The 24,770-nt window shown below is 36.9% G+C and overlaps 1 protein-coding gene and 1 long non-coding RNA gene across 14 annotated transcripts in view; one reads left to right on the top strand and one right to left on the bottom strand.

Annotated features, from left to right (window-relative positions):
- The window catches only part of RBMS3 (RNA binding motif single stranded interacting protein 3), a 1,326,374-nt gene that overhangs the window by 145,352 nt on the left and 1,156,252 nt on the right, over positions 1-24,770 (bottom strand). For all 13 annotated transcript variants that reach the window (XM_023260643.2, XM_023260644.2, XM_023260642.2 and 10 more), the window contains one exon: positions 7,925-8,031. In XM_023260643.2, coding sequence (XP_023116411.2) covers positions 7,925-8,031 — 107 coding nt within the window. The remainder of the gene's footprint in view (positions 1-7,924; positions 8,032-24,770) is intronic.
- Positions 7,169-10,578, top strand: LOC123379767. Its single transcript, XR_006584650.1, has 2 exons — positions 7,169-7,314; positions 10,163-10,578. It is a non-coding gene; the product is annotated as an uncharacterized LOC123379767 (long non-coding RNA).

The raw sequence follows: 24,770 nt of genomic DNA, 5'->3' as shown, positions 1-24,770 counted from the left end.
TCTTTCATCTTCTCCATCCTTCTCTTTCCTTGCCAGCCCTTGGCTTTTATGATCACACGACCTTCAAGAGAAAAGTGGCTACAAATTTGAAAACCATCTAATGCCTCAGTGCTAAATAATGCTTGGAATGCAGATGACGATTTGGAATGTGATCTTATAAAAACCTTAATAAAATCTGGGTCAAAGTAAAAATAAATTAATTTCTACTTGCTTTATAATATACTTTATTAAATAAGTGAAAAATTCAGCTGGAAAAATGATATTGGTAGCAGATGTCTTTTCAAATAAATGTTGTATCATTAAAAAGAATTCCCACTTGGAAAATAAAAGAGACATGACATAAAATTGGACACCAAGGAATTAAGCATTTGAGTCATAAGAAACACATAGCAGAGCTGGCTTTCAGATTAAAACGCCCTGACTTGCGTTGATGATATTATGATAGTTATAATAGCTAATACTAGAGTGATTATAGTTTTCCAGGAACTGTGATCGGTGCTTTATCCTCGGCACCTCATTTAATCCTTCCAATCACTAAATATACACTTTTAACCATTCTCATTCTACTGATGAGGAGACTGAAGCAGAAAAATGAAAAAACTTTTCCAAGTTTGTCCCTCAGCTTAAAAGCTGTGGATCTGTGATGGAAATGCTAGAGTTTCCTCCCTAACTACTGGAGTGTCTGATAAAATGTGAAGAAAAGCCAACAGTATTGTGCACATCACAGATGCTGACACATGTGCTTCCTTAAATTTCAGAAGGAACTATGATCGTCAATAGTTAGTAGAGTACTAGAGAAGGATTCAAGATGTATCCTATCCCACCCAAGCTCAAGTTGCTCCTCTAAATATTATTCTCTCTGTGCCAACTCAGTACTCAAGGGCATAGGGGACTCTACTGGACAAGTAACAAGGTGAAATTTTCAACTCTGGGATGATTTTCTGGCTTGTCAATGCATATAAATCAGTTTCTCCATTACCTACCCTGAAAAACAAACAAGCAATCAGTCAGTTAATGGTTAGTAACGGGACAAGTCTGAGCTGAAGTTCTTGTGTTTGCTGCATTTGTCAGTTTTATTATTTTTATTTTGGCTTTGGTTTTCTTTCACTGTTGTGCAGGTTAACAGCCAGCTATCATCAGTGATTTTAGTTCCACGATATAAGTTATATTCTATCCAACCCTTAACTGCCTACTCTACAGAGAAGATCTTTGCTGTTTTAGGTTCCCAGGGGGTGGAGAATCTGTCTGTATGTTTATGTCATGTCCATTATCTCCTGTCTTGTGCCTCCCACATAGGGGATGCTCAGTAAGTGCTTGTTTGCGGACTGAATGCTTTTTGTTTAAGCTGTTTCTTCTCCAATAGTACTTTAAAAAATGTATTTCAAACAGAATTCTCTTAAAAAGAACATTTCTGCAAGAGGTAGTCCTATGTTGAGAAAGTAAGAAAGGAAATAGGAAACACGAGGAGATAGAAAGGTTTTCACGGTGTATGTATATTTCTAATATACATCCAGGGCAAGGGTCACTCCCCACACTTCATTATGTCCTTGGGACACAGCACAAAGTATCAGTCATGGAAGGAACAAATGCTTTTTGACAACAAGAGTACTGATGATTATGGTGATGGAGACACAGTGGAAATCCAGAATTATGACGCCAACTCTGCATGCATTAACTTTCTCTCAGAAAAATAAAAACAAAAGCAAACATAAAAATTAGGACATACCCTCAAGGAAAATGTTTATCTGAGTGAGAATCTAGGATGGAACTATTTTGTTATTGATTATGGGTATCTGTCTACTCAGAAATCTAAAAAGACATCTTTGTGTCGATCATAAATGGATTTAGTCGGAATGAATGATTACTCCTCATGCCTTGTGGCACAATGAGGAGGAGGCCGGATGTTTGAAATCAGGTTCATCAACTATGCCTGTACTTGGCTATGGACTTCATAACAGCACGAGAAACCCCATTTCTCCCACATGACCTTTGCAGGCTTTCATTCACTTACTGGCACTGAAGAGAATTTTTATTAATAGTAGTTCTAAATGGACAAAAGCTATAAAACTTTACAGCACAGGAGAAGTTTTCATCCATCACTGAAAACAAGTTGATTTCAGGTCTGAAAATAGACAACCTATTATCTGGGTTATAGGTCATAACAAATCACTTGGCTTACTTGGCTGTGGTAAAACTGGAACTGGAGCTTTCAGCTCACTCATAGTGGATTTTGTAAGTGCCTTAATGAGATCTAATTAAAGCATACTCTGTCAGTTTATTCCATCTCTTAAAGGCTTTGAAATGAACATGTCCAGGCAGCGCCAGTAGCATTGCACTACAATAAGGAGCTCAATTTACATCTGGTTTGTGTGAATGGCACCCATCCCCTTGGTATTACGAAGTGCATGTACTGTATTCCTATACCCAGAGGCTTGTGTCTTGGGCAATTAAAAATGCCCTAAAAAAAAAAAACGTCTTTGAGATATAATACATCATCATGCCTTATCTAAAATTTGTTTCTTTCCTTGGGAATAGGTGAGAATTTCCAAACCTTAGTATTCCGAGAATGCATCCCCAAAAAGCTTACTTGGTTTTCTCTTCAACATAACCTGTCAACTATTCCTGGGAACCTGAGTGCTGATTGTTAACAATACTATATTAGCTCCGTTAGTTCATCTCCATATCTAGACCGTGAAGACAATCTCGTAAAATGTTTCCCCAGTAAGGAAAAATATCTTCAGAGGATCACATAGAGAGAGATTATTTGTTACTGCTCATTGCTTTGAAATTGACTCTAGCAGAGAACTGTAGATCAGATAAAAGCAAGAAACACCATTTTATTTGTTTTAGTTTTCATAATAAAAATCTTGGCGTTTTTCCACTAGACTTTTGAATACCTTGTGGGGTCACTTCTTTGTTCAATTGCTGGGTCTCTTGTTTGTGTCCATAGCCAAAATATTATTTCTTTGAAGTGCAATTCCTGAAGCAATTGTTATCGATGGCGTTTAGTGACTCAATTACTATAGGACTTGTGAAGATCTTATGAAAGCTAGATTAGAGCTTCAAAGCCAGTGAGAAATAGTTTGTTTATGGTATTTGCATACTTAAGGATAATGTCCCGACATGACAATTTGGTGAAACAGCACCGTCTTCCATGATTTGACAGTTAATGTTCACTTACATTTGAAAATTCTGAAGGAGACCCAGAGGCTAGTCACAACAAATGTCAACATAAAGTAATTTCAAGGTTTGAATGACTCTCATCATTGTTGTAGAAGCATCCATCATCTTTGATTTCAGCCAGTCATCTTTACAACATAGCTGAATGTTTCTGATCAGTTGTACTTATTATTTGGGCATAGATTCCAAACAAATCTGGGGGCTTTTTGGTAATCATTGGAAAAGCATTCTTTGGAAACATAGGAAGAAACAACAGGAATTCTTCTTCATGTTCCTGATATGTGTATTTGTTGTTGTTGTTTGTTCATTTGTTTGTTTTTAAATTTTTTTATTTGTCTAGAGTGGACACACAACGTTGTATCAGTTTCAGGTGTACAAAGTAGTGATTTGACAAGTCTATACGTTATGCTGTGCTCACCACACATACAGTTCCCATCTGTCACCATACAACCCTATTACAAAACCAGTGACTGTATTCTTTATGCTGTGTCTTTTATTCCCATGACTCCTGATGTATTTTTGGACTGATATGCAGCATTCCTGATTCCAGTCCAATCATTTGGGAGAACACTAACACGATCAATTTTGGGAAACATTTTGCCTGAAGTAAAGAATATGCCTTCAGATGTAATGGGCTATCTAGCTTACGAATGTCATGAAAGTCATACTGATGATACAGTGAGACCATTTATGAGCTAGGGGTGACATTAAAAACATTTCGCCACCATTATGTTGTAAGTACCGGCCAATCAGAACATAAATGCTGGGGTAGGATCCTGGGGAACTCCTGCACTGCCAGGTAGCACCCCATTCTTGGGAGATGGTAAGACGTCCTGAGGAGCCACCAAAGTGGAAGGGGTGGAGGGGCTGTACTGATGGACTAGTGCCGGTGGTTATTTACCAAATGAAACAAATATGTTTTACTATTTTAACAAGCAGCATGGCCCTTCTGGTATATGGAAGTTGAATATGAGCCCTGTCCCTGGCTCAAGCTTCTCTGGGACGCTGGTTCTCAAAGGGTGGCCTAAGAACACTTGAGGGTTTGGTGAGAGATTTTTAGGAGATCCACGGGTTCTCCCTTTTCCAATGACATGTCTGTATGAAGCTGGATTTTTTTCATATGATTAAATCAAACAAAATATGGCAACAGGTTGGATGCTGATGCAGATACGCAAATCTGGTCATCTTTTAGTAACCTAGACAGTAAAGTGATTTGCAAAAAGGTAAAAGAATGCCATTATTCTCAAAAAAATTGACTTTGAACGATATAATATTTTTGTTAACAAGGGATGGTTTATTCTTTTTTAATGAACTAATAAACAATCATTTTTAAGAGTATGAAGGGATACTAAGACCAAAGAGTTCGTGAATAGCTATATGAAGAAATAAAATGATAAGATTTGTAGAGCACTAAGAGAGGCCTAATAGCCCCAATCCCTGATCATTCTGCTCAGAGTTTTGCTTGTCACTTGAGAGATTAATTAAGAACTTTAAAATATCCCTGTGTATTCCACTTATGCAAAAACATGTCCAGCAGCATATATTTGTATTTCAAAACCTTGCTAATTTACACTAATTTATGTGTGTAAAGTTTTCATTACTAGATTTTTTTTTTGATAAAGAAGTGCATTTCACCATGCTAAAAGAACTGTTATGAAAATGCCAGTCAGAAGAAAACAGCTTTACACAATACATTAAAATTTTAATTAGCTTATCAGTTGTCATGCTTCAGGTACTTGTAAGAGGCTTAAACATTTTAGGAGAAATCCTTTTCACACTATCATTATTTTACCTGACTTTCAAGAGAGGCAGAGAAAACATGAGCCTCAATCTGTGCTACTATCCCAAATGCTGAGGCATTGGAATTGAAATTATCATCTTTCATTTTATCTAGGGCAACAATGAAAGGTTTACCATCATCTCATATAAAAACAACAACAATAACTGCAACAAAAAAACAAGCAAGGGGCGCCTGGGTGGCGCAGTCGGCTAAGCGTCCGACTTCAGCCAGGTCACGATCTCGCGGTCCGTGAGTTCGAGCCCCGCGTCGGGCTCTGGGCTGATGGCTCAGAGCCTGGAGCCTGTTTCCGATTCTGTGTCTCCCTCTCTCTCTGCCCCTCCCCCGTTCATGGTCTGTCTCTCTCTGTCCCAAAAATAAATAAACATTGAAAAAAACAAGCAAAAACAAACACCCCAAATGATCTCATCAAGTTGGTATGCCAAGGGGCTATTAAAAAAAAAAAAAAGAATGGACTTCAAGGTAAGATTTATGTCTCAACCTTAATACTGGATGAAGGAAGGGCACAGAGAAAATCTCTCCTAAGAATCTGACCCAGAGTCCTTGCTTGGGTTAGACTTTCAATTCATGAAGTCAGAGGGGTCAAAGACCAGCAGAGAATGTAGATAGTGCTCCCAGATGACTAATGAGAGCAAATGCTAATTGTCTTCTCATAATGCCATTGATTATAAGAGGAGAACCAATTTCAGAAGTGTTAAAATGTGGAAAAACAACAACAAAAACATGGGTCTTGGAAACAATGAAATACAGTAATTAAAATTTCCTGGTATATAAAAGTTCACTGAATATGGCTTACATAGGAATAAACTACATTACGTCAAACTTTATCAACCATGCTAATACAATTTAGCAAGTATAATGCAAGCAGAAATAGAAGCAAATATATCTATATACATCCATATCTATATCTGTATCTATATCATCTATATGTATATAAAATGATAGGGACACAAAGTTATCCAACATCCTTAGAGTATCTACACCTAAAACCACAATCGAGGTGTAAACATTAATATGCTTATCTCAAAACCAAAATATGTGATAAGCATATTTTTAGTGCATGCCCTTTCTTTTCCTAAGTTCTTTCTTCTGAATGTATCTACATACTTGGAATACATTTTTATTGGTCACAGGTAAATTTAATTAAGCTCCTTTGATTTTCACAGTTCAACATCAAAAGGTATAACTCTTAAAAAGCAGCTTTTGACAACAGAGATTAGGGATGTATGTTTAAAACCTACAAGTAAATTACAAGATGCTCCGGTGGCTAACGTTGACACCACAATGCTTCTGTGGCAATAGCACACATGGTCTTTACCAAGATCTAAACCCAAAGCTCTAGATTCGTCTACAGTAGCAAATGGCAGCTTGCAGTCTACATTTCTTTTATGTTGACTGGCTTGATCTTGAGAAATGTGTAAGAGGGGGGTGTCTTGCTGCATGCAACTGGCATCTATTTTGTGGATGCGATAAGACAGGACCTTATGGAGACAGGAACTGAGCTTTCAGTCATCCCAGCTTATCTGACTGACCGTCGAGGCTTCTTGGTTATGGTCTGCGATCCTAAAATCTCTCTCATCAGTGGGCGTTAGATTCAATAAAAATTTAAAAGATCAAATGAGTCGTTCTAGACTACAGATGTTTGGTATGGGATGGATGTCATAATGCATGCTATCAGAAATCAGATGTCTTCTGGGGACGATGGAGCTAACTGCTGATCACTAACCCAACCCTAAAAACACAAGGGTCATTCCCTTTCCTCTTCCTTTTTTGAACACAACACAGACTGCCTTTCTAAAGTTGGGATATTGAAACTCTTTCCTTTTTCATTAGTTTCAGGTGTTTGATGGTGATTCTCTTTTTCATGTCTTAAAATAAAGAGTTATAGATTATACAATACTTGAACACAATTTATACTTTAAGAGGGGTTTTGAGACCTGTGTGGAAAAACTCAAAACAGACGACAGTCTTAGTAAAAAAAAAATGGCTAAACGTTTTGCTGAGGAAAACCCCACTCTCTTTTCCTTCAGTCTCAGTACTGAAAGTGTAAAATGCTGCATCAAGTGGGATGCCTCCTAAATGAGAAATAGATGAAGTGGGTGCTTTGAATAGAAATACAAAATAAAGCTCTTCTGTTGAAAGTATGGCCTTGGTACAAAATAGCATTTATTCAAGTCATTCAAAAAACTCCATTCCTTTTCACAGACAATAAAACACTTCTTAGAAGCCCAGATACCTTTTCCTTGTCTTCTTACAGCGAAAATAAGCAAAAGGAATTCATTCTCAAGTGTCACTGGATGCTTACGCTTGCTTTTCTACTGTTTTGTGTTAAGAGGGTAAGTGGATCATTAACTGTTAAATGCCTTTCTTTTTGTTGTGAAAAACAAAACCCTGTGTATATCAACTTTCTTTCAATTTAAAATTTTATTTCAATATAAAAAATGAAAATGTCATATCTTATGTTGATATATACTTAGGTAAAATACGTATCAACACATTTATGAGCATATGGAAAAATATATAAAACACATATATGTGCAGTGGTAGATCCCAATAAAATAAATCAAAATTTTTAGTTTTTTCCAACTACATAAACATTCAACTCTCATTACTGATTTCACTGAAAATATTTTTTAGGTACTATACAATTATGGATCAACTCTTTGTGGATAAGTCTTTCAGCGAGTATGTATCAGGTTAAGGTTTGGTGAAAGACAGAGGACTTATTGTAGTACAGAACTGAGGTCAATTTTGAATTCCTACATTCCTCCTCAAGTAATTTTATCCTGAGCACATTAATATAGGCCTACTCATTTGCCCTCTTCGAAGCGATTTGGTTTTCTATGAGACCTGATTTCATCAGGGCCCCAAATGTCTGTCTTGCCGCCATTTTGAGGAAAGCATGGGGCTATATTACTGAGCAAAAGTCAGTCAGTACTCACTCACCTCTCCTTCCCTGGGCCAAGGCCTTCCATTCTGGGTGTATTTGCTTTGATTCTGTCGCTTCTTTTGTCCTCCATCAGCGAATTTGCACAGTAAAGGCTCACTAGGGGCTGGAAAGATAAGAAACCAATTCTACATTAGCAAATCCCCCTTAAAAACAAGTGATTATTTGAGTCACAGTAGTGCTTTGTAATGCGTATCTTTGAAGTTGTCTTGCTTCTGGAGAGATATTTGGCCCCCTTTTAGTCTCTATTATGTTGGCTGTTATTCTATCTAACTGGGCTTGGAAAGAGCACTGGCAGACCATAAAAGAAAACAAAAAATATTGTTGAAAAAATAATCAGTTGAAGCAGAAAGTGAACTTGCCTTAGAAGTAAAGAGGCGAATGTCAACTCCTTCCAGTTATGTTAATGCTAAAAACCAGACAACGGGTCCAAAATGGAGTCAGTTATGTGAAGTTTCATGTCACCAGACCAAAACCTAACTTAATTAAAGTTTTGGCTCTCCCAGAAATGGAAGTTTAAACCAGTCAGTCAGGAGTCACCTGATCAGCACTGTTGAGGTAATTTACCTGATAGATCCCGGGCCATCCTCTGTAGGAAAGTGACCTTGCCATAACCAATCCATTTTTTTTTGCCAATACTTTTGTTCACACTCCCTTCTGCCGATAGAAGCCTCCAATTTGCACAGCTCCTCAGAGTTCCTTTCTACCTGCCTGATGGGATGCTGCCTGATCCATGAATCCTTGAATAAAGCCAATAAGAGCTTTAAAATGTACTGTCTCATTTTGCTTTTTAACATTAGAAACTTATTCATAACCAGTATTTGTGTGAAGATAAATATTTCTCCTCAAAGTTGCCAGGTTTTCACAGTAGAAACTGTAGGATTCTATTTTGGAAAAAGATCCTTAGGAGTTTCCTTCTAAAATGGGAGCTATTTTGCTAATTGCGACCAAATTAGTTTTTTTCTCATTAATCCCTGCAGTTTCAAAAAGGCTAGAAGTTGATTGTCCGTTGAACCTCTTTCACTCCAATTTCCCAGTGAAAACTAGTCAGTGTCTCAGGGAGAACAATTACTTAAATATTAAATGAGCCCACATGATAAAATCTAGACAAAGGATATGGCCCTAACAAATGAATCCCGGACTGGGGGGAAATGTGGTGATCCTTGGTGACTTAACTAAACTTATTTGACAATTTTATAAAACACAACAGGAAGAAACTTATTCTTTGAGAATTCATGCTCTCTCCACATCCTTACTTGACTAGAAAAATTGCTGATTATTAGCACAAATATTTTTAAAACTGAATGAATAAAATAAATCCATATTGTCCTAAAAAACGTGGTCAATGCATTAACATGGCTGGGAGGATTTTTGTTGTTGTTTGTTCATTTGCTTGGATAAACCATATACTAATTTGTAAGTTTACAATCTGAAAACTAAAATGGACCTTTCCTCTTCCAACCCACTGGGAAAATGTGTTCTTCTAAAATGTAATTGTTTAATGTTTGAAGGGGAGCAGAATATACCATCCAAAAAATATGTCTCTTTGGCATAAGCATTAGCTTAGGCTGATTATTTTTAAGAAACAGCAGATAGAGGAAAAGGTCTGAAAACTGACTAGAAGTTACCCTTTTGTAAGAGACGTTTACATTTATAAGGGAAATCTCCATTTGTAACAGTGTCTCCCTCTTTGTATCTGGAAGAAAAGAGTATTCTAGATCTCAAGAAACTTATCAGTGGAGAAGCCAGGCCTTAAATCTGTGTAACAATCTTACCCTTGTTTACTGTGCTTTTTCTGGTAACCTCCCATTACCGGCCTCATTACCCCTTCCCCAACATCTTTTGTCTTTAGCTAAAGATGATATTTAAGGTGGTGACTTGGACCATTTCAGAGAGTTACAAGGTTTTCCTGGATATCTCCATGAAACAGATATACAAGTTATTAAACTTCTATTTGTTTTTCTCCTGTTAATATTAACATGTCTTTATTATGGGGGGGTCCCAGTCAAGAACCTAGAAAAATAGAAGGAAAATTATTTTTCTTCCCCTGCATTATGTCAATTATTTATCTCTCCTTGTATTCTTGCCTTTGACAATTAGTGTCATTGAGTCCTCTGACTCTTGGTCTGACCCCGTGTGAATTTCTCTGGACAATGAAATGTTAGCAAATGAGACACAAGCAGAGGACTGAAATGTTTTTAAGCATTGAGGTTTGCTTCTTTTGCTTTTCTGCTTAGCTACGTGAATATGCCCAGCCTGGTCTGCTGCAGGATGAGGCACTACTGTAGATGAGTCATCCCTACCATCAGAGCCAAGGCCAAAGTAGATCATCCAATGACCACCACCCGGACATGTGTGTAAACTCATCTAAAATCAGCAGATGTACACAGATAACATGCAGGTGACCACAGAAAAATGTATAAACCCAGGTGAGCTCAGTAAGGCCATCCAACAAATATGTAAGCTAAATAAATCTTTATTGTTTCCTGTCACTAAAATTTTGCATTTGATATGTTATAATCTTAATAGATAATTGATACCATTTTCCCCAACATCCATTCCTCCCCATTTCTACTCCAGCTAGGTTGCTTGCATTTACTAATCTGGATGAAGCAGAAAAAAAAAAAATTAAGGGATTCACGAGACTTTCAACTGTCTCCAAAATCAATAATGGAAAAAGAAATGAGTGGGTATCTACAAATAAATATTTGAAAATCATTTGGCTTTAAGTGGCAGTAGTATTTACTCAATCCTTTAGTTTATTAACAGCAGAATTCTATTAATCAATATTGAAGAAAATGACTCAAGTAGACGGAAAGTCACAATTGGCCAGGCGAAATGAAAAACAAAATTTTTTGCCTGTCTTATAGAGGAAGCATAGAATACGTAACTCCTCCTGGCTCACAACGCAACCAGTATCATTCCTCACCAAGCACAAGTGGTTCCCAACTGTCTGCTTTTAAGAGCCTCCAACATTGGTGACTTTGGTGAAGCTACAAAAATCACACAAAGGAAAGGGTGAGTCATAAAACTTCTGCAGAAAGTTGTTGCCATCACATTGAAGTATTTAAATTCTTTCTCCAGATGAAAGACTAAAAGACTAAATGCTATAAAAGACCCTAAAATTCTGTGCTAAAGAAAATTTCCTGTGATACTCCAAAAGCATATGCGTATATGTATTCATTCCTCGCTATAGGGTATTTTTTCTTTTGTCATTTTAAAATTTCAAGGTATGTTCATCCATTCAAATGGCTGGTCATGCTGACACATGAGTTTATCACTGGCAATACTACAGATTTCTCACAAAAGACAAATAAGAAATACCTTAAATTTCCTGCTGTAAAAATTGTTGATTCTACCTTTTATGGTTCTTGGGATAATAACTTTCATGAGTCATACTTTGTACCATCTGAAGCAGGTTTCTCTTTAGCTTCTCCTAAAATGGATTCTTTTAGTGTACATAATATACTGGTTCTAATAGTCTAGAATATGATAACAACTTCTCTTGAGGTCGTTCGTGTTTCTGCTTTAACACTTAGTTTGGGTGCATTTCAGTGTTAGGGGTAGCGGTCTGCTTCCTGGCTTCCTGACTTACCAGCTACAAGACACCAGGCACTTTTTAAATTCTTTGAGGGTAATAATGTTCCCTACCTCAGACAGCTGTGAAGATTAAAAAAATTAATGTGTGAAAAGGGCTTAAAATAGTATATGGTACATAAATGACTATTAAATCCACGTTCGCTACAACTATCACTATTGCTTAGCATCTTCATCAGCCACTGTCCATGCATCAGCTATGAAACCTGGTTACTTGGCAGAGTCTGAGTGCAGAGTGTTTAATCAACTAGGCTTATTGTTCACCAGCTCTGTCCCACTTTTAACTCCTTGGTGGTTTGGCCACAGAACTTGCAACTGACCTCCAAGAACATCGAAAAGATTTGCTCATTGAGAGGGTCTGCATTTCCAAAATGGTTCTTGCTGACTGAGGCTTGTCTCTGGATCATCTGGCCACTACAGCCCAGGTTCTTCTCCTGAGTCATCACCGAAGTTCGGTTCCCATTATCCCTTTAATGTGATACAAGTCATGTTCTCTTACGTGCGTTTATATGCAATTGCCTACAATGAATGCTCCCTGTTCCTTTTCCTGTTGTGGTTTTTTTTGTGTGTGTGTGTGTTTGTTTGTTTTTACTATTTTTTTGTTATTCATTTGCAGGAGATCTATTGACAGTTTAAATCCATCGAATCTGTATTTTGCTATTAGGATAAATACCATGCTGTTACACACTGTAGGCAAGAAAAAATTTGCTGTCCAGGGGTGCCAGGTGGCTCAGTCAGTTAAACATCTGACTTTTGATTTGGGCTCAGGTCATGATCTCACAGTATATGAGTTTGAGCCCCTGTGTCAGGTTCTGTGCTGACTGTGCAGAGCCTGCTTGGGATTCTCTCTCTCTCTCTCTCTCTCTCTCTCTGTGCCCCTCCCACACATGGTTTCTTTCTCTCTCAAAATAAATACACTTTAAAAAAATTAAAAATTAAAAAAAGAAAAATTTGCCACCCCAAAATGTGTCTCTTTGGCATGTATACACACACATATGCATGCACGTGCACATACATATTTCAAGATCTTTTTTTGTGAAACCTTGGAAGCTATGGAATTAGCAGGGCAGCACTGGCAGGAAAAGAAAAGGCTCTGAATGAATTATTAACCTTAGGATTTCTTCTACCTACTGGCATAAAGAAATTTTACAGAAGGATCCTTGAAAGAAATTTTACCAAGCAACAATATTCTAGCTTGCCGAGGATCAATTATACATAGAATTTAAGATTCTGGGTTCTAAACCTACCTTGAAGATTTTCATTATTGAAAAGAGAACTTTCAAAACAATATATATGTATTTTTTATCTTAGAGAGAGAGAAGGGCGGGGGGGGGGGTAAGGAGAGACTGAGCGTGTCTGAATGGAGATGAGTAGAGGAAAGGAGAGAATCTGAAGCAGGCTCCATGACCAGCACAGAGACTGACCTGGGGATCGACCTCATGAAACGTGAGATCATGACCTGAGCCAAAATCAAGAGTCGGAGGCATAACCGTCTGAGCCACCCAGGGGCCCCAAAACAATTATTTTTAACACTGAGGAAAATTTCAAAAGCTATAGGATAAGACTTTACCTTTCAACAAATCTTAGCCACCCTGATATTTGAGGATCTTCATAAGCTGTTTCATTATGGATGTTAGTAATGACCTATTTATGTTTCTTGACATTGTGAAGTTGAAACATCTGCTATTACTTTATTGATTTGAAGGGGATTATGATGGGAAAGCAGACAGGGTCACAAGTTTATTAAATGAATTAAAAAAGTAAAATCCCAGAAATAAATTTTCAAATGTGCCATTAAAAAAGGATGAAATAGCCCTAATATTATCCTTGAATTTAGTTTCCCAGGGAGGTGGTGGGAGTGGATTTCATTGAGAGTGTAAGAGAAAATACTGAATTAGATGAGTTAAGATCATTTTCTGGGGCATTCAGTCAGTTGAGGGTCTGGGTAACTCAGTCAGTTGAGGGTCTGACTCTTGATTTTGGCTGAGGTCATTATCCCAGGGTCCTGGGATTGAGCCCTGAATTGGGTCCCTGCTGAGCATGGAGCCTGCTTAAGATTCTTTCCCTCTCCCTCTGATCCCCTCCTCTCCTCCTGAGCAGACACAAGCTCCTTCTCTCTCTCTCAAGCTCACTCTCTCAGGAAAAAAAAAAAAAAAGATTTATATTATCATCTAGTTCTTGGTGATTTCTAAATACCTGCAAGATAAAATCCAAACTCCTCTACTAGAAGAGAAGAATTTATACCCTTGATCTTATCTTTTGCCAGACTCCTCCCACTCCTGTGGTTTAAAGTTCCCTCACCTCTGAATGCCTTTCCCCCTGCCTGGAATTTCCTTTCCCAGTTTCCCAAATACACACCCTCCATCTGGCAAACTACTAATCAACCTTTAGAATGTAGCTCCTATGTCAAGTTCTGCAGAAAGCCTTCCGTGACTCTACCTCATCTCAATTCAGAGAGAAATTACCTACTGCTTACTTGGCAGGCTTTCATAAATTGAATGTGGTTTCTGTTTGTGTTAAGTCTTTTAACAGTAATAATTAATTTCCAGGCTTGAGGTTGAAAGGGGTTATAGCAAAGGTTGGGGGGAAGTTTCTACATGCATATGTGTATGCATGCATGCAAGTGTGTATACTGTTGACAGCATTTTGCACATAGGTACACATAATACTTGAAAGTGATGCTACTCGAAGTGTGGTCCAAGTACCAGCAGCAATGGGATCAGTACTTGAGAGCTTGTTAGAAATGCAGATTCTTTGATCCTTCCCAAGACCTACTGAATCAAAATCTGCATTTGAATCAGATCCCCAGGTGATTCCTCTGCATACTTCAGTTTGGGAAGCACTGATTTGATTGGGACTGACTTTGTAAGGAAGAAGGAATGCATCGTAGATGTTAAACATGAATCCTTTGATTAATGAGATGACTTCAGTAGCACAGAAATATTATATTGTCTACAATTTCCTTATTGTGCTATTATACTACCAATTAATTTTGTTTAGTCTCTTTTCACAGTAGTTAAAATACAGACTAAATGAAGAAGAGGCCTTTGTGGAAGTGAGAGGCAGTTATAAGCCACAGATTGTAATGTGCTAGAAGACATTATGGTCTATCATGAAAATGGGGAGTATTTAAAATATAATTATAACAATGCATGGTGATAAAGTTGCACAGTAATTATGAAGGAGTAATTACTGTTTGCTTAGTGGAGTATTTCTAGTCATCCAAAGTTTGTATTAAACATGAAACAACCAATGCATAAACCGATAAGATAATCTTATGGGGCTTACAGGATTTGCTGTTTTAAGCAAACAAACAAAAACACCACCACATATTTTGTCTAACAAAATTAATATAAAAGTTCTGTGATTTTTATCTGAAACTTAACATACTTGATTCTTCTCTTCCCTTGTGGTTTGATAGCCTTCTTGAATGTTATGCTTGGATTCCTTTTTATTTTTTTATGTATTACAGGCTTTTGATTTGTGGCTGCCGTTAGGTTCACATATAATATCTTATGCATGTAGTAGTCTATATTAAGTAGTCTGTATCAAGCTTAAGCTTGAACCCATTCTAAAGGCACTAAGTTTTTACTTCTGACACCCACGGTTTAGGTATATGATGTCTTACTTTACAGCCTTTTATTTTGTGACTCGTTTCACTTATTTTTGTAGATATAATTGATTTTTCTGTTTTTGTGCTTTAACCTCCACACTGGTTTTATAAATGATTAATCTACTACTTTTATTATGTGTTTTCATTTAACTGTGAAATTCTTTCCTTTCACAATGTTCTTATTCCTGATTATGGCCTTTTTTCCCCACCAATTTCCCTTTTAAGTTTCTTGTAAGGCTGGTTTAGTGGTGAAATGTACGTGAAACATTATCCGGAATAGATCACGAGTTAGGCCACAAAACAAGTCTGAAAAAATTCAAAAAGGCTGACATTATATCATGCATCCTTTTTGACCACAATAGTGTGAAAGTAGAAATCAATCACAAGAAAAAATATGGAAGAACAAATACATTGAGGCTAAACAGCATGCTACTAAACAATGAATGGTCAACAAAGAAGAAATGAAGAAAATTTAAAAATGCATGGAGAGAAATACAAATAAGCACACATCCAATGGTCTAAGATCCTTGGGACTCAGCAAAAGTGGTTCTAAGAGAGAAGTTTACAGCAATACAGGTCTACCTCAAGAAGCAAGAGAAAGCTCAAATAAACATACTAATCTTATACCGGAGCTAGTAAAGGAAGTACAAATAAAACACAAAGCCAGTAGAAGGAAGGAAATGGTAACGATGAGAGCAGCAATAAATGATACAGAGACCAAAAAACCAATAGAAAAGAACAGTGAAACCAGGAGCTGGGGAAAAAAAACAAATAATGAAAGCTTATCATGCCTTCATTTTTACGATTCACTAAGAATGTTTTCTAACATCATATTTTACAAGTAGATATTGATATACCTTGTAGCTTCTATATATCAAGAGTAGAATTCCTGTTGCCCCTTCAAGAGATGAACATTTTCAATTTTTAGCATTCAATTTATTTCAACTCTTCAGGTATTTATATTGGATTGTGGTGATGGTTTCTTAAAAGCTCTCTTGTTACCATAACTCACAGGTCTGGTGGTTTAAATATTAAATCTAAAAATTCCTCACTCAGATAAATTATAAATTTTACTTCAGGAAAAATAAAAAGGAAGGGTAGGAGGAGCTGAGTAGAAAAGAAGCTAATGACAAGAGAAGCAATTTTTGGAGGTAAGCTTACAAAATCTCAGATTGAGTGGGAGAATGAGATAAAATAACCAAGAAAAAGAAGAATTCTATAACTAAGTTAAAGTTTAAAATTTTACTCTAGGAATTTTTTTAATTGGTGGACATGGATTTGTTTTCAATAAAAAAACTTATTTCTGTGATATTCAGATTGACTTGTACATTAAAAAGCTGTTTCATGCTAAAGAATTCAAAAATGATACTAATTGGAGAATGTTGAACTTAGAAACATTTTTATCAAATTCATTCATTAAAAAAAAACAAAACCAAAACCAAAAACAAAACACAACCTCAAATCTATTCAGCATCCGTATGTGTAGCAATACCTTCGACTTTGCCCTGACAAAGTAGTCACAATCTAGAGGGGAAGAAAGACAAGAAAAAGAAACTTATAGCAGCGTGCAGTGGATACTATAATAGGAATATGGATAGGTTATTTTGAAAGCATAAAGTAGATATCACTCTCTAGCACTATAGAATGTCCTCTAGCTTGGAAATCACATCCAATACCCCACAGTTTCACATGTCACATGCATGCCCCCCCCCAAGGCTGATTGCCAGATCATGAATGAGCACATGAAGGACTAATACCAGGTGTTATCTAGTCTGGCTAAAAACAGGCTTTTATTAAATGTCTAGTGAATGAAAATATGAATGAATGAGATGGACACAATGATAGGATTTAGCTGAAATACTTTTAGAACCCGTGGGACCATACAGACCCTAAGTTGTAATATGGCAGCCTGACAACAATAAATATGAACTCCTTACAGCATTTGCCTTAATTCTCCACAACCCTTAAGCTTCCTGCCATCTTATACCTGAGCAGCAACCCTCATTTCCTTCCAGGTGGCAGACAGCATGATTAGTCTGTAATGATGTGGAATAAAGAATGATGATGTAAAAATGATAGATGTAAGTGTGTTTCTAAACAGCTCTATGTTAAAACCCATGTCCTTATCTTTCATGACTAATTCCAAAATACTTGCTGCAATATCCAGGAAAGTTTCACAAAAAATGTCCTCTGATTTGTCTGCAAAAGATTTGTCACTTTCTCTTCCACATAGGCTCTATACATGATAGACTTTCTATATATGTAGGTATGTATCTCTATTTCTATACGTATTTATATACCTCTATCTATATCATCATTCTAGATGTAGAGTGAGCAATACCAAATTTAAACTACAATTTACATGGGAAACACTACTTCAAGTTTATAACACATAATTATTATATTTTGGAGTTAGAAAGCTTTAGACCTATGGCAGTGTGGGCTATTTGGTTACATTTCCTTTTGACTTCTAATATCTTGTTTACCATTTAATTATGTTTTGTGTACTATAGTAAGTTAATTGTAGTTATTTGGGTAGTTCTTTTTTTTTTAATTGGATAGTTCTTAGTTGCAATAAACTTTTATCCTGGAAGGCATATACATGTATACACATGTACATACATACACATATATATGTGTATATACATATATACACATGTACGTATATACATATATGTGTATACACACATATACATATATGTATACACATATACATATATGTATACACATATACATATATACATATATGTGTGTATACATATATACATATATGTATACATACATATACATATACATATATGTATACCTGTGTGTGTATACATATATACACACACATATATAATATATAGAGAGAGTCTCTGTCATCTGATCTTAAAATTTATTTAATTCAAACCTTTTATTTTACCAATAAGGCAAGTGACAGTTTAATGAATTGTCAGCTAATTTGTGTAGCTGGTGACAAAGTCACACCCAGAATCGTGTTCTCTGGGTTTCTAATCAACCATTCTTCGACTGCTTACTTTCTACCTGCCTTGCCATTGGAGTAAACGGAAATGAGTTTCAGGCAGCTCTTGTGATTAACTTCATAATTTGGGGATGGAGCAAAAAGACTGCATATTCATTAGGATATTATTACAGTGGTTCTCTGCCCACAGGCTATAGTTACAACTGAACACTAGGCAACCAATAAGATCTCCTAAGATGATTTATACTGCCATTTTAATGGCAGTTTGTTTTTAACAGAATAAACAAATCACATGGGTTATATTTACAAGTGTCAGACACATCTTTACTACTATCATTTAGGCCAAAATGAGCACAGAAATAGAAACCAAGGGATGGAAATACATAAAAAGTTCATAAATCTTAAATAAGGTGTGATTTGCAGGTACATTCCCAATTTTATCTTTCAGTAATGGATTAATGCTTATATTTAGTTTCAAATATAATTCTCTACTATGCACAATGGCCGTACAGAAACGGGAAATGCCCCATGGTGATAATAAAAGCAGAGAATCACTGTTTGCCTAGATATAAGATAGAGAAAATCACTTTTTGATAGGCTATATTATGGCCTAAGTAATTATTTCAAGCTCACCTCTCTGTTTTAAGTATTAAAATACCATCTTTTTCTGTGTTTGTAACAATTCTCTGATAATCCTTTTCATATAGGAAGGGATTATTTTTAGGAGAAAAACCAAACCCCGTAAGGGCGATAAATTAAATGAGAAAGCTAATGTCTCATGTAGATGTGACACAGAGTATACACTGAATGTTAAATTTGGTTCATTTTATAAGGAATATGACTAAAACATTATCTGTGCTGAATGAACATGATGTTTTGAGACCAAGAAAGTAAAAAGGATCAGCACTTCCAAAAAAGCATCAACTTGCTTACCTACAACTGACTTACATACCCAACTACCGATTGGGGAACCTCTATGCTGGCAGGCAAACCATTAAGGGAGAGGTTTCTAAGATAAAGAGTCTTTCAAAATAAGAGAATCTTGGGGCGCCTGGGTGGCTCAGTCAGGTAAGCGTCTAACTTTGGCTCAGGCCATGATCTCACAGTTTGTTGGGTTTGAGCCCCGCATCGGGCTCTGTGCTGACAGCTCAGAGCCTGGAGCCTGCTTCAGATTCTGTGTCTGCCCCTCCCCTGCTCTGACTCTCTCTGACTTTCATTAATAAATAAACATTAAAAATTTTTAAAAATAAGAGAATCTTATGTATTGTCCAAGATGGGCCATATCTGGTCTTGCTCCTATTTCCATACTTTGACAGTCCTACACTTGACTCTGCATACTGTATATAATATTATTATATACTCAGTGTAATATGGCACTTTTGGAAAGAGGTACAAAGAAGGAAAAATACAGCTATAATCTTATGGTGCAGATACCTCTTTGATATTTAAAAGGAATAAACACGTAAATAGAAGAAACATTATAAAGTAGTAAATTCAAACTGTACAAAGCTTAAAAATAAAAAAGCTCAAGACCGGGGCGCCTGGTTGGCTCAGTCGGTTGGGCCTCCAACTTCGGCTCTGGTCATGATCTCGCGGTTCGTGAGTTCGGGCCCCGCGTCGGGCTCTGTGCTGACAGCTCAGAGCCTGGAGCCTGTTTCAGATTCTGTGTCTCCCTCTCTCTCTGACCCTCCCCCGTTCATGCTCTGTCTCTCTCTGTCTCAAAAATAAATAAACATTAAAAAATATTAAAAAAAAAAAGCTCAAGACTTCTTCCCAACTCCCCTACTCCTTTTTTGTTAAAAATAATTTCTTCCAGGAAAATGCATAAATATATATTTATTAATCCACTTGTCTAGCTCTGGCTTTTTTGTTGGTTTGTTTTTGTTGTGTTTTCCAATTCCAAAGAGGGCACTATTGCTCAGTGTGTTAGTTTTATTGTTTGTGTACCTTAATTGTGTATGAAGAGTTTTCCATATTAGCACATATAACCCTTCTGAAATGCTTCTCAGTATTATAACATAATTATCATGCACCATAACTTATAAATGTCCATCAATAGGGAACCCACTAAATCTCATTAAATTTCCACAATGCATGTCCATGCTCTTTCCACTATTTAAAAAAGTTTTTTTTAATGTTTATTTATTTTTGAGACAGAGAGAGACAGAGCATGGATGGGGGAGGGTCAGAGAGAGAGGGAGACACAGAATCCGAAGCAGGCTCCAGGCTCTGAGCTGTCAGCACAGAGCCCAAAGCGAAGCTCAAACTCACGGACCGTGAGATCATGACCTGAGCCAAACTCGGACGCTTAACCGACTGAGCCACCCAGGTGCCCCATGCTCTTTCCACTATTACGAGAATTTGATTTGATGGAAGTCAGGAGCTGGGTCCTTTGCTTAGAATCCACCCCAGTGGTCTCACAAATAGTCTGAGGATAATACACATTTCATTATCTGTTGATCAACTTATTAAATAAATGCAGACAGACAAAATAACTTTTTAAGATTCCTGACATTAATAAAATTTTAAAGGATTGGAGAGTGAGGGCACAACCTTTTTCTCTTTTAAGAGAGCATAGAGTCCCAAAATTTTCATATTTAAATACAACCAGCCTGCCTACTGGAAAAAAAATAAAAAATAAAACAAACAAACAAAGAATTCCAAGTCCTAATCCCAGGTGTAATTCCAATTTCTTGTAGAACTCAGGACAACTGCCCTAGGAAAAAACAAATGGAAGGAGAAAGGTAGGGAAGAATCTGATAATGAGAACCATCAGGAGTCTTTCTTGTAACCACTTAAGGTCCCCCAACCAAGGAAGGAAAGGCTTATGCACCCACAAACTGAACTCCAACTCAGGTCAAGAAAATATATCTCAATTTCCCACATGCTGTTCCTAAGCATATATTTCCGGTGCTAGAGACGGAGAGAATTCCCAAATGCAATGAACTGCATTAGTAGAAATAAATATAATCCAGTTTCAAAGTGAAAGCTGTATGTTACACTGTAGGTATCAGTTAACAAGGCTGGAGGCATCAGCTGGGAAGAAAACCTCACCTTCAGTAGGTGAAGGATTTATAAGGGCAGTGGCTTGAGACTGAGCTGTTTCCAAGGAGTCATTCAAGGTACCGAAATTGTGATAATTTGAAGAGTGCTTTCATGACTAAATCACTTACTAATCAATAGTAAATAAATTTAATCCACATATAAGAAACTGAGTTTTTCAAAAAGGTGTTAAAGACCACATGTGCTATAAACTTCTATGATAAGTCAATCTTAGAAGTCATAAAAAAATAAATACACACTGTGGCAACCCCGCCTATGGAGGAGTTTACTGTAAAAACAATGCATACAAATGGTTCTAAAATGGAATATCTGTTTGTTCTTGTTATAGAAACAAACAGATAAAACTGCTTAGGGCAAGACTACCCCAGGGGAAGGTTGGGTAACTGTCCTAAATTCATTTTTCTTAGATAGGTACCAATTCTTCTACTGGGATTGAAAACTAAAGGTATTTTATATGAACTGCTTACAGATCTCTCTAAAATGCAATCTTTATCATGTCAATTCCCCACAGGTCCACCTACCCAATGAAGCCCAAGCTCTCCAGCACAAAACACCATCCAGCTTCATCACCTAAATACACACATCTCCATTTGCACTCACATCACTGCTCCAAAAAAGGTTGAGACCTTCCACATGCTTCCAGATTTGCTTATGCTGCTCCTTCTGTCTGGATGTGCACTCTTTTCCCACTTAATCACTCTCACAGAATCTTTCCCGACCTCTTTTCCCATCCCCCAAGTTCCCACAGAGAAAACTTACCACTAATTGTTTAATACATTCATTCAGTTTACTCATTCACCCTTGCCTGAAATTCATTCAAAATGAATTTGAATCAGTGCTACATATCATGTCTTGTGCAAACCATGAAAGATTTAAGCAGTGAAAAAAATGGACACAGTTCTAGCCCTTAATGACTTTTCATTCTGAGGGCAAAGCGCACATTAAGCAAGTAATAAACAAATCACAAGTCAATTCCGATCTCTTCCTTTCCGCATTTACCGTATAGACATCTAATTTGGCATGTGGAAGACACCTCAGCTTACTCATGTTTACATGTCTTTCTCTACTAATTCTAAGGCCTCTTGGGGGTAGGATTTCTACTTCATTCATCTTTATATTCCAAAAGCATAATGCAATTCCTGGAAGATAGCAGATTACACACAGAGGCAATTTTAGTAAGGTTGCCTATCCCCTCCCCTGCTTTTGTAGGGCAGAAAACACCCTGAAAACTGTCTTATGGCTTAAGAATGGCAGAGAATGCTGCGATTGTTCCTTCTATATCCTCTCAGTGGGAAACATAAAAACTGCACTTTAATCTAGTTGGGCAGGAGATATAGTTCTCAAGTTTTTAAAATATTTCTACATAAAGAGTCTCTGAATTTCCTGATAATGCATTTAAATTTTTTTAAACGTTTATTTATTTTGAGAGAGAGAGAGAGAGAGAGAGAGAGAGAGAGAGAGAGCAAGCATGAGTGGGGGAGGGGCAGAGAAAGAGGGAGAGACAGAATCCAAAGCAGGCCCTAGGCTCTGAGCTGTCAGCACAGACCCCGACGTGGGGCTTGAACCCACGGACTGCAAAATCGTGACCTGAGCCAAAGTTGGATGCTTAACTGGCTGAGCCACCCAGGCACTCCAAATGATAATGCATTTAATGCTTAATAAGTCTGTAAAGGCTTTCTTTTCTAAAGTAGGCACTGAAAAGCTTTTCCCTATTGCCTAAAGTTCACTACAAATTTGGCTAGTCACTTCTTGGACATACTTTACGTAATTGCAGTTTGGTAATATGTTCATTTTTACCTAAAGATAATCATAATCAAAGAAGTAAATATTTTGCATTATGCACAGTGTGTATTTGCTGGGCATGATGATTAGGTATAAACATGTAGAAGTCACCAACTAGGAATAGATAAAAGATTTCCTGAAAGAGAAAAAGTCATACCTGATAATAGTTTTCACAAACTGAGGACAGGTGAAGGGATTATTCATAGGATCCTTTTGCTGATAATGGCTTTTACTTGTATCTCTCAATTTTACCATTTATTCATTGTAAAATCTTGGAGCAGCTACTTAAAACTTCTGGAACTTACTTATAAATTGTGACTGCCCCTGACTCATGCGATTGCATGACTTCCCGTTCAGCACTTAACCTCAAACCTGGGATATAGTAGCATATAGTAAATATTTGTTGAATCAATAAAAGATTGGGAGTAATTATATGACCATTAGGTAAGACAGGCAGAGGAATAGCTTTCATGAACTAGGAAGCAGACAAAATAAATGGTAGGTGTTATTAATATTGTTGGGGCACACATAAAAAGTGTTACATTTAGAGCCATTATCCTGGAGATATCCATACCTTTCTTTTGCCCACTGCCCCCCACCCCCGAAATAGTCAATTGAAAATAGACCTGAAACTCTAGAGGCATCACAGTGATGAATTTCAGTAGTGATGAGAGTTCAAAGGTTCTATTTTAGACTTTATAAAACCTAAAGTGGTAAGAAGGAGAGCTTTCTTTTTATATGGATTATGATCTGTTTTACCAGGGTCGAATTGTGAAAGACTTCAATATGCTACATTACGATAAAACACTCTGCTTTGTTTCACTCTTGTAGACAAAGCCCATGAGAGACCCTGTCAAATTTGCCAGAAGATATAAAGGACAAAGTACTACCATTCTTTACTTTTTCCATTTCAGATGCTCTTAAAGACAGTTAGCTAACATGAAGCCAACATCTGTCTTCCTTTCTCTATGAGAATGAAATGAAATAATCCTCTTGCTAGATCTAGGAAATTGCTTCGGACTCGGATTTGGGGTATTGGGCAGATCACACTATAATGTTTGTCTGATACCCTAGGCCTTCAGGGAGTAGAGAGGAAGTCTTCTGAAGGGGGCTTCTATCTAGAATCAATCATGTGGCTGTTCACATGGGAATATTCTAAAGCAGAATATTCGTATATAAAATCAACCACCTGGTTTCTCAAATGGGAAGCTGGTTCTGAGAAGACTGCTTTTAGATGGTCAGGAGTGGGGAACACAACTTTTTTCCAAATAGGAGAACCGATATATCCGAATATTCTCCCGATTGGCAGATATGAAAGTAAAAAGAAAATAGCAGTTTGAGATTTGATGTAAACTGTAAGTTCTAAAGAACAAATGAACGTTTGTAAAGTGAATTATATGGACACTAATTTTGAAAGGAAATGTTTTACATCCTTGACATTGTGCTAAATGCTTCAGTGCATTATCACCTCCCCCTTACTTATCATAATTATCACAATCCTGAATGACTTACAGTTTTTTTTTCTCAACAGTGTGGGAAGAACATTAAGAATATTCATTCATTCAATACTCATTGACTGAGCACGTATGATGTACCAGGCATTATTCTAGATCCTGCAGAATTAGACCAGTGAATAAAATGAAGTCCTTACTGTCACAGAAATTCTACTGTAGTAAAGAGAGACAGCCATCACATAAGATACTTTATAAATATGACTTCATTAGTACAAAGTGCTGAGAAAAAATAGTGAAGGCGATGTAAGGGGCAGCAAGTGACAGGAGAGGGAATGGTATTTTAGATACAGGAATCTGTAAAGGTCTAGACA

This window comes from Felis catus, chromosome C2 (genome assembly GCF_018350175.1).
Source record: "Felis catus isolate Fca126 chromosome C2, F.catus_Fca126_mat1.0, whole genome shotgun sequence".
Taxonomy (NCBI): Eukaryota; Metazoa; Chordata; class Mammalia; order Carnivora; family Felidae; genus Felis; species Felis catus.
The sequence above is the reverse complement of the archived record's forward strand: the minus strand, read 5'-3'. Positions and strand labels throughout refer to the sequence as shown.